The following is a 15171-nucleotide window of genomic DNA, read 5'->3' on the forward strand; positions in this document are numbered from 1 at the left end:
TTAGGCAAAAGTCCCATATGATTGCATCCTGCTGGAACATTTCATCATCTGGGAATTCAAGTTCTTTAAATGCAATACCACCTTTGTTGGTCTGTACTGTAATGGGCAGTAGTGCTGAAATATAGCTAAGTGAATCTTTTTAACAGTGACTATAATCAGCCATTATTTAAACCAGACCTTTTGTTAAGCAGACAAATATTATTCCTTCAACACAACTAAAACATATCATACATAGTAGTTGCTATTTACTCACCAATGTATTTGTCCTTCTCATCTGTTTGCCCACCAACTGCCACTTTGCCACTGCTGAGTAAGGCTTTCAGGCGATTGAAATGCTTCTCATTTATTATTCGACCAAGATCTTCAGACTCCTGTGGGTTTTTCCCATAAAACTCCTCCAAGCAATTAATAAGAGCAGGGACAAGTTCTTCTCGTACTGCTTTGGTACAAAGGACATAATCAGGGGCAATGCAGGTTTGCCCCATATTGAGGAAGCGGGCCCAGGCTATGCGGTGGGCAGTGTTGTTTATATCACAGCTTTTGTCCACATAGCAAGGGTTTTTTCCACCCAACTCCAAACTCACTGGCGTTAGGTGTTTTGCAGCAGCTGTCATAATTATTTTTCCAACATGTGTACCACCTAAGACGAAAAATTTGAACAAGAAATCATTATTATATTATGAAATAATAATATAAGGAAAACTAGAAGTAACACATAACACAATTAAGACTGTACTAATAGCCATTTGAGAGTATGTTTAAAAGTTATTTTTTACTTCATCAGTGTTACATCTCATTGCCTCCACCAGTATGTCATTTTCTTTTTTGGGCAATGTGTCTCTTTTCGTCATATGTGCTTGTTTGTTATAATCAATGTACTACTGTCCCTGGGCTAAGGCTGAAATTGGTCAGAAGTGATCAGTGCTTAGATCAATCTATCAATCAATAAATCAATCACTCACCACTATTTCACTCCATGTGCTATCAATTGTTTGTCAACAATAAGCATAAGAGAACGATGTGTATGAACTGTAATAATTACTCTGCTTAACAAGCCAAATTAATTCATATTTTAAAAGTATGAAAATATACAAATGTGTATAAAAAAATTAAAAAATAAAACACTTAAAAGTAACAACTAAATTAAAATAACCAAAACTATACAGTATTATAACTTTTGTAGAAATGGTAAAACATAAATTTTCAAATTCTCAAAGCAGTCTGATAAAGTTCAATCACTTTCAAAACCACTTGTCTTGTTGGGGAGTTATAGTGGTAATAATTTAAGCAGGGTAGGACAGATGTCCATAGTGCCAGCAACAGTCACCAGGTCATCCTGTGGAATTCCACAGATTTTTCCAGGTAAACTGAGAGAAATAACCCTTCTAACATGTTCTTGGCCTGCCCTAGAGGGTTTGTGTCAGTGGGCCATGCCTGGTAAATCTGACACGGGAAAAAGCTGAGGAGGCATCCTCACAAGGTGAACAAGCAACCTGAACTGACTCCTCTCAACCTGATGAAGCAGATGCTATATTCTAACATTTCTAGCTGCTGTGCAAAGGCACCTGGATGGGGGCATAGACTGACTGATAAAATGAAAGTTTTATCCTATTATTGAATTCTGATTTTCCCATTCCAATCTAATGCATGTCTGCAGAAAGTACAGTTGTATGAGATGCAGTTACCCATAACAGTAGATGCTAATTATTTTCTGTTATAGTAGTATGTGGGGTGTGGGTTGCATCATGCCCAGAATGTAACAAATAGCCAGCTTCCAAAAGAATTCATCCCCTCCCACAGTGCATAGCCGGCCTTAGGCATAGGCCAACTAGGCGGTCGCCTAGGGCGCCGCTCTAGCAAGGGCGTTTTTCCAGTATTTATTTGGTGTAGGTAGACCAGGATGGGGGCACCAGGTAGTGTGGTGGGGGGCACCGTGGAGCCCTTTTGCCTAGGGCATCAGTTGACCTAAGGCCGCTCCTGCCACAGTGTCACTCTGGCTGCTGATAGGCTAAGGCCTTGCTGGAGAGAACTAGATAAACAGCCAGAGTGACTAAAAATCTTCAGGAATTTCTTGCCCCTAAACAAAAAAGTGGGAACTCTTCCTGATTAAACCAACAACAAACTCTAATATTGGGTGCAGCTACTTCAGCAGTGAAGAATTCGAACATCCACTGTTCGTAAGTGCAACAAGCATAACTACACTATGTTCATCATCCTCACTGCTGCAGCAGCCTATGGGTAGACTCCAGTAGTTCATCCAACCTGGAAGGATAAGAGTCCAGGAGCTCCTGGAGAATAGTCATAGCAAGGCCTCGTCTGGACCTGGAAAAGGAATCCAGTTTTGTAGTGCTTTGCAAATGCATGGGAAGAAGACCAAGTTGCTGCCTCTAGAATGCTACTAGACTCTACCACTTTCCAGTATGCCATTGTAGAAGCTAAGGCTCTAGTCGAATGGGCCTTAATACTGCCTGAATGGATTTTCCATGATGAAAGTAACAAAACACAATAGCAGGAAACAACCAACTGGGAATACTCTGCTTAGACATGGGTTGACCTTTCTTAGTCACACCGTAGGCAATAAATAGCTGGTTAACTTTCCTAAAGAGCTTAGTTTTATCAGCAAAGTACCTGAGTTTCTGAGTGTGTAAACTCTTGTCTCTCTCGTTTTTTGTATCTGGATAGAAAACAGGAACTGTGATGGCTTGAATTAATGTGAACAATCTAGGGGATGAAAGAGGGGTTTATGTGCAGAAAGACCCTGTTTGTATGACAAAAAAAGATAGGGCTGTCCCACTCTGAGAGCCTGCAACTCAGACACTCCTCTTGGAGACACAGTCTTGTTGATGTCAGAGCAATCAGAAGAGCAGTTTACTGTGTAATGAACCTTAAGGCAAACCGAGTGGCAGGTTCAAAGGGTGACAGAATTAGTTTTTCTATCACAAAATTAAAATCCCAAGGAAAAGAAACCTGTCTACAAATTGTCCAAGGTATAAAACTCCTTTTAGAAACTGTGTGCCAACAGAGAAGAAAGAGGGAGGTCCATGGGCAGACATGCTGAAATAGCCACAAGGTGTACCTTTATAGGGGAGTAAGAGATGCCATATGATAGTAACTCACATAAATAGTTAAGCATCTGATGGGTCCCTGGTCATTCAATAGGCACCAATCAGAAAATCTTTTCCATTTCCAACATATGATATTCTAATAGCAGGCTTTATTTTCTCCTGTAGTACCTGCACATCTTCATGTAAAAGATGCCTGAAAGGTGTCAAAACAGAATAATTAAGGCAATCAGTTGTGTTAGATCGATCCAGTCTGTGAAGAAGCTTTTGGTAATTGTCCCCGGCCAATTCCATAAGAAGGAAGAGCCAATTCTGCCTGGAGCAGAAGGGAATCACTACAATGATTTTTGGAGATTCTTTCTGAATATTCAGACATAAATTTGGAAATTATTAGAAAAGGAGGAAGAGCATATAGGAACATCCTGACCAGGCCAATGTAAGAGCATTTGTTTTCCAGGTTTACCTGCAACAAGTCTGAGAACAGAATCATTTTGCATGTTTGGAATGAAAACAGAGTGAGTTGAGGTGCTCTCCACATCCTGATCATCTCCTGGAAGACCTATTTGTTGAGTTTTCTTCCATGAGAGTCTGCCCAGGATCTGCTTAGCTTGCTTGCTACTGTTTTGCTCTTATGGTATGCAAGATGCTTGAAGAGTTAAGAAGTACTTTTGAGTAAACTTTCAAGGTATCATTGCCAGCTGACAGAGGGTAAAACCTGGTTCCCCCTCTGCTTGTTTACTTACCACATCACTGTGGTGCTATCTGTAATGATCTGGTGCAGACCTGGGTTCCAAAGGTGATGCAGAGACATTACAACATGATTTACAGCCAACATTTCTTTTACAATGATGTGCTTTCATGTGTCTAAACTGCCCCTCAGTCCTTGCAGTTTACAGTCTTTGAGACTGCTTCTCAAGCAAACTCTGAGCAATCTGTCAGCACAGATGGGGTTGGGGTGGGTCGAGAAAAAGGGAGACATGGATTGTGAGCCATTTCATACCTCTGCCAATGCAGTTCTGACTTGATAAAGCCCAGGTTGGGATCTGAAAATCCAGAGGTGAGGCTGTTGGGTCCATATATTTTTTAGGGAAGACTGAATCTTTCTAATATGTAGCTTTGCAAGGGGAATGGTGAGAATCATAGAAGCCATGAGACGTAGTATCCTGAGAAATTCTCTGGCAGTAGCTTTAGACTGGCAAGAAAAGTTTAAGAAGACTTTCAGATACAAATCCACCTTCTCTTGAGAAAAGAAAGCCTTTGTAACAAAATGTCTAGCACACAACCTAGAAACACAGTCCTGTGTGATGGAGTGAGGAAGGATTTTTGCTTATTTATCTAGAATCCCAAATATTTCAGTAATGAACAATACCTTTCTTAAGGACTCCTGACAACTGGGAAAACACTCTGCTCAAATAAGTGATCTAAACAAGGAAAAATGTGGATACTCTGCATTCTGCAGTGAGCCAACACTGGTCCTAAACACTTTGTAAACACTCTTGTTGCAGTGGACAGCCCAAAGTTTAGTGCAGAGAATTGTTAATGCGACCCAGACACGCAAAATATTAGAAATCGCTTGAAGTTGCTTGCTACTGGAATGAGATGGTAAGCATCTTTGAGGTCTAAAGTTACCATATGACTCTGATCTGGGATGAGAGCTAACACTGTTTGAAGGGTCAGCGTCTTCAATTTTGGAATCTTTACAAAAACGATAGAGAGAAGAAAAATCCATATCTGGTCTCCAACATTGCTTCTTCTTTGGAACCAGAAACATTTTGGAATACAAGTCCTTTCTTGTTTGATCTGAAGGATCATGCTGTATGACTGCTGCATCTAAGATGTGATGGATCACTTGACTGTGAGGGGTCCCCTGAAAGGAGTGTTTTTTTCTATCCATTGCTAACTATAACCCTCCTAAATCACCTTTAAAACCCATTTGTCTGAAAAACCTGTTGACAAAAGGAAGCATTTAGACTCAGATTCTGTGAAACAGGAAGAGATGCTATGGCAGGATGGGACTGAAGGTGACCTCTTTTCTAACATAGCCATTCTGAGGGAGGAAAGTTGACCCTTTTTTGGAAAAAAACTCCCTTCTTTTTGGGGGTTATTAGTCCCCCCTGCCATCTCTTCTTAGGTGACTGTGTGTTAACAAGAGGTGCTGCTTGCTTGTTTTTCCTTTTAAGGGAAGCAGGGGATTTGGAAGGAAAGAACCTGGGAACCTGATCCTAGAAACATCCTGCATTAATTTATCTGTCCCATCCTCTTGTATGAGGACCTGCCTGGCAGAAGGACCAAATAAAACCTCCCTGTGCAAGGGGAATTGAAAATTTCTGACATTAAATCATCTGAAAACTTTCAAATCTTCTCAAGTCTGTCACAGAAGCAGAAGTCCTGGAAACAGTATCAGCACAGTCATGCACACTTTTTACAGCATGTTTATAAATTTGAGACAAGTTAGCAACAATCTGATTCAAGTAAGATCTACCTTCAAGAGCCTGGGAAGCAGAAAATTATCTCAAACTATTGGCATTTTTCAGCATACAGTTTCACATATAGCCCAGGTAATTAAGACTTCTAGGAGCTAAAGTAGAGGATGAAAAGAATCTCTTAACATGTCTACCTAGCATTTTATCCTATTTACCCCTGTCCCAAAGTTAGAGGTGGTAACAAACCTGCTTGCATTAGGAGTAGTATGGGTCTGCTCTAAGATGAGAAAAGAGATATTTATTAGTTTGAGAGACTTTATATAGTTTGTCTGCCTTTTTTGGTACTGATGGCTGAGAAAAAAAACAGTGTTACAGGCAGCATTAAAAGCTCCTCCAAGACTGATAGAATGTGAGGAATGGGTACAGTATAGAATTCCATCTTAATCTTTCCAAAGCTTTCTCTGTAATAAGACCCACCAACAACAGTGGTATTTTCTTACATTCAGTTTTCCTCTGGATCACCATTGTTCTATTAATGTTGTCAAATGTTTGCCTCCCCTCCATAAAACCACATTGATTCATATCTACCAATTTTGGCAATACATTTGTCATTCTTTTGGCCATTATAGGTATAAACACTTTATAATCATAGTTTAAAATTGAAATGGCCCTATATGAAGCTGGATCAGATGTGTCTTTACTGTCTTTAGGTATTACAGCCACCACAGTTTTTCCAGGATGTTGGTGTTTCCCCTCCTTTTAAAGTACTGTTAAAGAAAACCTAGATCTTTATCACTTTCTTCCCTCTTTGCTTCCTACCTTCCACTGGTATACCATCTATTCCTGTAGACTTTCCTGTGGACTGGTCAACATCACCAGCTTTAACTCCTCTCCTCCTGTCTTAATTGTTGAGCCTCATCTACCTCTAACCTTGGCATATTTAAGTGTTCCATACATATTTCAATTTGTGCCTTTTCTTGATTTCCCCACTTCTCTACTTTCAACATATTTTCATAAATTTTCTGAAACATCTCTATACCGCTACAGGTTCTCTGGTTATTTTTCTTATTACAGGCACCCTAAGTTTGGTGACAACCCTTTCTGTTTTCTGTTGTCTAATTCATTGTGCTAAACATCTTTGTGCCTTGGAGTTATCAAAAACAGTTGCTTAAAAGCAATATTTCTAACTTCATGCATATTATCCAGGTATTCCTTTATTTTCTCTTTAGCATTCTGCAGTTGCATTTATTTTTGTTTTGTGAAAATCCCCTTATTCTGTAATAATTTAACCTTTGTCAGCCTTCTAAGTAATTCTTGGTACTTCTTAACCATATCTCTTTTCTCTTTTATTTCTACCTTATTTTTAAAATCCACTGTCCTTTGATCCCACTGACTAGCTATAACTTCTGAAGTACTTTCTATATTCCATAGTAGCTCCTGAATAGTTTCCACTAACTACCCATTTCTTAAATTTCTCTCCTTTTAACAGATAGATGAAAAAGTGCCAGTGTTTCATCTTTAAGAAAAAGTGCCAGTGTCTCATCTTTACTTTATTACCCTGCATTTTTATCTTAGTAATTATTGGTGAATAATCTGAAATAGTTTTGGATGTGTGTCAAAGTTCTCAAATAAATGCACATTTTCCTGTGAAATATATTTTCTGTCTAGTCTAGTGCAGTTATTATATCTTGGGGAATAATATGGAAATGTTCTCCAAGTTGCTGCTACTGAAGTCACATAACCATACCAAATATTTTAATAAATTTCTTCAGAAATCTACCCTCTTTGTTGCATTTTCCCTCCTAGGCCCTATAGATACATCATCATTGGTGCAAGCCAAATTCCTTTCCCCACCAACAAATAATATTCCCTGCTGAAAGCTGATTATTTCTCACCCTTTTTTCACCTTCACAATAGCAGTTTTAGGTGGAATATAAATATATGCCAATGTAATCTTCCTTAATACCAGAAATCTGTCATTATCATATTTTCTCTGTCTTCTATCACTACTGGAGTTCCTCTAGCAATTAATATAAGCACTCCTCTTTTCTGTTGTCCCTGATATTCTGCTGAATATCCATCCTGAAATCCTTTCCTTCTCAAATTAACATGCTCATTTCTTTTCAAATGTGTCTCCTGTAAAATTACTATTTGCACTCTGCATTCGTTAATATAATTATTCTTTCCTTTTTGCCTATACCTGTGAGGCCATTCACATTCCAAGATAATATGGACAGTGTTGCCATTATGATAAGAAATCATTATTCCCACCTATTATATATGACAACTTTTTAAAATGTCTATTTCCAGCTTTTGTAATACATGCACCCACTAATGTTTGGCAGGTTGATCCTTTATACAGTTTTTTTCTTATTATCAACCTTGGAACCTATATCACATTTTTAAGACTTTTTGTTTTAATGAAAACCTTAAAAAAAAACAAATATGTGTTTGGCTTCCTGTTTCAATAAATCATAATATCTGCCCATTTCAGAGGCAACATCTACCTGTTCCCAGGCAGACACATCCTTAGTCTAGAGACAGTCTCAGAAAAGAAAAAAGTCTCCATTTGTACCGATTCAGGCTCAGTATCGAAAGAGTCAGAGTCATAGGCCATAAAGCCTTCAGGTGACATATCCGTGTCTCTGTCCACATCACATCAGAACCTCAGGAAAAAAAATCTTCATCCTTTGGAGTGGAGGAATAAGAAATAGGAGGAGGCACTTGACACCCAGTATTGACAGTCTGCAACAAACTCCTGGCTAAAGTAAGAAAATCATTTTTACATACAAAAACCATCTTCCTGTTATCATAATGGTTAACCTCCTGCTTATGTTTTTCCAGGAACATCTTTTGAGAAAGACTAAGGAGAAGGTATATCTTCCTAAGCAAGAGGTCCCTTTCCACTGCTACCCTGAGAAGATTCTCCCAGGGCATCTTCAGCACTTGAAATGGATGATTCTCCCATGCCCATATCAGCCACTGGAACATGTCTGACCCCTGGTCTATAGTGGCTGGCAAGTCTAAGAGGGATTTGAGGAAACCTGTAAGTGGTCTGAGGAACCAGCAGCAGCCATTGCAGAGTGACCTACCACTGGCTGAGGCAATAATTGAACCCAGGCTGAAGACAGGAGCTCATGCTTTAAGGGGTTTTTTGGGTATACTGGAGGGAGAAGCAGCAGGATTAGGGTAAGTATTCTTCTTGCTGTAGTCAGGAAAGAAGCCTGATTGTGGAGGAAGATGCACACAGGTAGATTGTATCCTATGCAGGAGGGCCAGTTTGAAGGAGATAGGACTAATATTAGCTTTTTGGATGTCCTAGTTAGTTGGACTCCAGGTAACACCTTGGAGTCCCAGACTTATAGGAAATTCCCCCAGTACAGCTCACTCCTGCATGCTTCTAGCTTCCACCCACAACATATCATCTGAAATATCCCTAAATCTCAATTTTTGAGGGTAAGAAGGATCTGTCACAACTCCTCCTCATTTAGCCATTACAAACAGGATTTTAATAGTCAGATTTAAGGATAGTGGATACAAAGCAGGTGACATCAACAGGGCCAGCCAATTTGCCTCCAACCTGGACAGGACCACATTACTGGAATACCAAACACACTCATCGGATATTAAGTCCAAATTGAGATTTGTTACTAACTATGGCAGAAACATTAAATCTTTTATGAAGATTATTCATAAACATTGGAACATTCTGTTGACTGATAATAAATTGTCTGGCCATTTGGGGGACAGATGTGGCTTTTCTTTCTGTAGGGGCCATACCTTGGGATCCCTTTTTAGTCACTACAAAAGATCGGACTATAAAGGGAATACTCTAAACCAAAGAACATTGACAGGAGATATATTGGTGGGATGCGTCCCTTGCAGTCATTGTTCACACTGCCATTGGGTAAATAAAACCAAAGAATTTAGCAGCAAGAATACATCTATGGTATATAACATTCCCTTTTTGGCCAACTGCAGTACAAGCTGGGTGATTTATCTGTCCACTTGTACATGCTCTGCTTTTTATGTGGGCCAAACATCAAGATCTTTGAAATTCATAATAGGGAAACATATGAGCGATATTAGACATAAAAAGTAATCAAATGCCCTGTACAAACACACTTGCATACATAGCACTTCAGTATTCAGATTTACTGTTATTGATCATATTATAGGGAATTGTAGGGATAAAGTTGGTTGGCGCAGTACTTTGAATACTAATGAGAAAATATGGATAATTAAACTAGGGGGGCTTTTCTCTCCTGGTCTAAATGAATACATATGAATGAACCAATAGAAATGTTTATTGGCTCTTGCCCTTGACTTTATAAGAAGAATCTTTTGGTTCTATGTCTTGTGATTTATTTTGTCTTCTACTGAAGAAGGCTGTTAAGCTGAAACCAGTTTGGTCCAGGGGTTGGGATATGTATTTATGGCCCCTCACCCAGTTGTTATGCTTTTTATATATTAAACTATGTTAAACCACACAATTTGTGCTGGCTCTGCTTTGTTTTGAAAGTGTAGTTAGGCAGCATAGAATAGTGGTCTGCAGAATGACGCTGGTGATCAAGAAGAGTAGGAGGAGTGTGAGGGCAGCACCAAGGATTAAATGGTGGAAATTGAAAAAAGGGTGATTGTGAGGTGGAGTTCAGGAAAGTGTTAAGACAGACACTGGATGGCAGTGAAAAGTTACCGAATAGCTGGGTAACTACAGCAGAACTAGTAAAGGAGACGGCTAGGCAGTGCAACGGATTAGTAAGGAGGAATTAAGGATAACTATGAAGAGGATAAAGAATGGAAAGGTTGTTGGTCCAGATGAAATACCCGTGGAAGCATGGAGGTGTTTTGGAGAAATTTCAGTGGAGTTTTTAAGCCGATTGTTTAATGAAATTTTGGAAAGTGAGAGAATGCCCAAGGAGTGAAGAAAAAGTGTTTTGGCACCGATTTTTAAGAATAAGGGTGATGTGCAGAGCTGTAGTAACTACATAGGGATAAAACTGATCAGTCACAGCATGAAGGTATGAGAAAGATTAGGGGAAGCTAGCTAGGTTAAGAAGGGAGGTGATGATTAGTGATCACAAGTATGGTTTCATGCCAGGAAAGAGCACTACAGATGTGATGTTTGCTCTGAAAGTGTTTATGGAGAAGTGCAGAGAAGGTTAGAAGGAGTTGCAGTGTGTCTTTGTGGACTTAGAGAAAGGATATGACAGGATCCCTAGAGAGGAGTTGTGGTATTGTATAAGGAAGTCAGGAGTGGCAGAGAAGTATGTAAGAGTGGTTTAGGATATGTACAAGGGTAGTGTAACAGCGGTGAGGTCTGGTGAGAATGATGGATGAGTTTAAGGTGGAAGTGGGATTACATCAAGGATCAGCTCTGAGGCCTTTCTTATTTGCAATGGTGATGGACAGGTTGACAAACAAGATCAGACAGGAGTCCCCGTGGACTACGATGTTTGCAGATGACATTGTGATCTGCATTGATAGTAGGGAACAGGTTGAGGAGACCCCGGAGAGGTGGAGATATGCTCTATATTGGAGAGGAATGAAGGTCAGCAGGACTTAGACAGAAAATGTGTGTGAATGAGAGGGAGGACAGAGGAATGCTGAGGATGCAGGGAGTAGAGCTGATGAAGGTGGATGAGTTCAAGTACTTGGGATCAACAGTTTAGAGTAATGGCGGGTGTGGAAGAGAGGTGAAGAAGACAGTACAGGCAAGGTGGAGTGGCTGGAGACGAATGTTAGGATGAATTTGTGACAGTAGTACCAGTAAGAGTGAAAGGGAAATTGTACAAGAGGGTATTGAGACCAGCTATGTTATATGTGTTGGAGACAGTGGCATTGACAAAAAGGCAGGAGTCAGAGCTGGATGTGGCAGAGTTAAAGTTGTTAAGATTTGCACTGGGTGTAACAAGGGTGGACAAGATTAGGAATATTATATTAGAGGGTCAGCCCAGGTTGGACGGTTTAGAGACAAAGCCAAAGAGGCAAAATTGCATTGGTTTGGACATGTGGTGAGGAGAGATGCTGGGTATACTGGGAAAAGGATGCTAAGGATGAATCTGCCAGGTAAGAGGAAAAGAGGAAGGAATAAGATAAGGTTTATGGATGTGGTGAGAGAAGACATGCAGGTGGTTGGTGTAACAGAGCAAGATGCAGAGGAATGGAAGAAATGGAAACAGATGATCTGCTGTGGCAACCCCTAATGGGAACAGCTGAAAGAATAAGAAGAATGCTAGAAGGGGTCAGTCAGAAGGTAAGATGTCACATCAGCAGCAGCACACAACCATTCTAAAAACTTCAGTTCCCTATCACAAAGTTTTACGAGCAACAGACAACTAACTCCTGTCAAAAAAGAGTTACTTTCCCCAAAGTGAACTGTCACTAAAATGAAAGTAGACTGTCACGAAGTATACATAACCACACAGATTCTGATGAAGAAATACATTTTCCAATCAATAAAAATGTCCAAGTATTTCAAAGGTTAGTATAAAATAAACCCCTATAACTTAAATAGACACCATAAATCTAGAAAGCAATTCCTAGATTGAAATTGCAGTGTTCAAGGAACATCTATTATGTTCAAATAAAGCTAGTATTGTCAAAGTGACACATCACAATTATGACAGAAAAGAAGTTAGAAATAGAAAATATACTTCTAATAATAAAAAATTAGTCTGGAAGGGATCCCCAAAGGGGTCTTATCTGTCTGAGAGAAAGCTTTAGAATGGCTGTTAATCCTGAAGAACCTCAGAGATGCATCTGCATGAGGCGATGAAGTAGTGAATATTTTTAGTCACTCTGACTATTTATACAGTTCCCTCCAAAAAGGGTGTAGTCTATAAGTAGCCAGAGTGAGTGTGGGAGGGGATGAAAGTTTTTGGAAGCTGGCTGGTTGCTGTATCCTTGGCAGGATGCAACCCATAGGATACTGCAGCAGTAGGAATGATGAACATCTGCATCTGTTGTACCATCCTCTCATCAATCCCCTTGATTTACCCTCATGAACAAGATTGCAAGCCACTTAAATTCCTCAACCAGAGGTATCTGTTCTCCCCTCACCTGCAGACAGCAGTCTACTCTTTTCCATGGCAGAACCCTGACATCTGATTTGGAGGTGCTGAATTTCACCATAGATACTTCACACTCAGCACTGTATTGTACTGGAGCATGCTGGAGCTAACAGTTACTTAAAACTAACATGACAACATCATCTGCAAACAACAAAGAGGCAGTCCTTACACTCCCAGAACAAAATAAAATTGCCAAAGATTCCAAAGACAACCACAAGGCATTCTATAACTATGTCAAGAATCTAAATGGCAATGCTCAGATCTGCTCTGAGCTAAAACAGAATGGCATTAAATATACTGATCCCAAGGATATTGCCAATATCCTGGCAGATTGATTCAGTGCCAACTTCACCCCCCTCTCACCCCCTAAATGGCCCATCTCAATACTGGAAGACTGCCAAATTCCGGTAAAAACGGCCACACAGGTAAAAAATGCACTCTCCAAAGCTAAGAATACAGCATCCATGGGACCAGATGACATCCTGGGCTGTGTACTACATGAACTACAATATAAACTGGCACCTCACCTAAGTGTCATGTTTAATCATAGCCTCACCTCAGGATTTGTGCCCACTGAGTGGCGCAGAGCTACAGTTATCCCACTCCACAAGGGGGGATCCACCTTGGATCCTGGAGACTACCATCCCATCAGTCTGACAAGCCTTATCTGCAAGGCCATGGAGCGTATTATCATGGAACTTATAAACAAAGACATTGGCAACCTTCAAACACTGGACTTCACCCAGTCTGGGTTCGGGAAGGGTCGATCTTATCTTCTGAACCTGATTGACTTCTTTGAATCAGTCTCCAGAGCCATGGACAAGGGTAAGGTGGTCCACACAGCCTATCTAGACCTTGCCAAGGCCTGTGACGCCATCCCCCACTCTGGAATCATAGATAAACTTACTAGGCTGGGCATTAATCCCTACGTCACCCAATGGGTTGCTAACTGGCTTACTGATAGAACCCACACTGTAAAAGTAGCCGACTCCAAATCCAGCTCCAGACAAGTGACAAGTGGAGTACCTCAGGGTTCAGTCCTGGGATCACTCTTGTTTGGCCTCTACTTCACTGAAGTACAGGCCAACACTAAGGGACTCTGGCTAACAAAGTTCGCAGATGACTGCAAACTGGGAGCCTTTATTGAATCCCCAAATCATGTGGATACTCTACAAAAGGGCCTTACAGAAACAGATGCTTGGTGCCAGAGCCATGGGCTCAAGCTCAATGCCAAGAAATGTATAGTTATCCCCTTTGGGAAAAAACATGTATCCGTGAATTACCATATAGGTGACAGTACACTAAACACCGAAAGTGTGATAAGAGACTTAGGGACACAGGTGGACAGTGGTCTCACCTTCGATGACCACATCGCCACAACAGTCAGGAAACCCTTCTATGTGGCACACCTCATCACTAAGGGCTTTTCATCCAGAAAAAAGGAGGTTGTTGTCCCACTGTACTCATTCCTCATTAGATCCATTATAGAATACAACGCCCAGTTTGGTATGTACCTCTCAAGACATCTGCAACAACTGGAAAGGCCGCAGAAATACCTCACTAAAAGAATCACAGACCTAAATCAGATGCCCTACACTGACCGCCTTAAACTCCAGCTATACTCTGTTGCATATCGTCTACTCAGAGGCGATCTCTGCTTAACATACAAGGCCATGTCAAACCCAGGACATGCTACACTTAAAGAAATACCAATCCCTCAGAGCCACAAGCTCCAGGGATCTAAACCTTGTCATCACAATAAACAAAACATGCTGGAGGGATAGGTTCCTGACCCAGAGACTTCCCAGACTCTGGAATAGATTGCCCATACATGTCAAGTAGAGTGCCTCTTTGGCTCTCTTCAAAAGGAACCTTGACGATTGGATGGGAGAAAGGAAATTCACCCCAGAGATCACATCAGTCGCCCTACTAGACAGGGGTCCAGGGAAGTAAATAGTGTGGGGAGAAATAGCCAGGGAATTATTATGGCTAGGCTTGTATAGGCCCTAGGGCTGATAGCCTAGAACCAACCTATGAACCTATAAGATGCCTTGGTTGCACCTTGACATCCTGCCCATAAATATTGCAAACAAGAGTGGAGACAAGACACCCCTGTGCCAGAGTCTTACACCAAAGGTATATAGGAGAAGTTATTCTGGAGGTGAAAGCTAAACTCTTCATGCATAGCGGCTTCAGGCAGACACTCACTACATCTTTGAGATTCCTCAGTCTGTCCAGCTGCCATCCCAGCCAAATGCTGCAGCACGCCATCAAACTATAATCAAATGACTGCTCAGAACCTCTCTTGATCTGAGTGTTAATAATGTACAGCCTCATGTCTGATGACAAGGCTACATCATCAGTCAGTCATTGACCTTAGGCCCACATATACTTTTGAGCATCTTGTTTTCATTATGGACGATCCATAATTGATACAGAAGTTCAGATGAGGCAGTTGCTTCCTCTGAGTGACAGCCTGTCAGGTATTATTGTCATTGCCCTCATGGGAGTTTAAGACTCACAGTAGAACTGTATACTCTGTAGATAGTACCCCCTTCCCACACCAGGTCGATGGATTGCTGACACTGCAATGCAGTATAAGGAGGATGCTGC

General features: G+C 40.7%; 1 protein-coding gene across 7 annotated transcripts in view; it reads right to left on the reverse strand.

Annotated features, from left to right (window-relative positions):
* The window catches only part of ALDH3B1 (aldehyde dehydrogenase 3 family member B1), a 1341938-nt gene that overhangs the window by 278896 nt on the left and 1047871 nt on the right, over nt 1-15171 (reverse strand). For all 7 annotated transcript variants that reach the window (XM_044084078.1, XM_044084076.1, XM_044084080.1 and 4 more), the window contains one exon: nt 254-640. In XM_044084078.1, coding sequence (XP_043940013.1) covers nt 254-640 — 387 coding nt within the window. The remainder of the gene's footprint in view (nt 1-253; nt 641-15171) is intronic.

This window comes from Protopterus annectens, chromosome 9.part0, assembly GCF_019279795.1.
Source record: "Protopterus annectens isolate FY-2018-M chromosome 9.part0, PAN1.0, whole genome shotgun sequence".
Taxonomy (NCBI): domain Eukaryota; kingdom Metazoa; phylum Chordata; order Ceratodontiformes; family Protopteridae; genus Protopterus; species Protopterus annectens.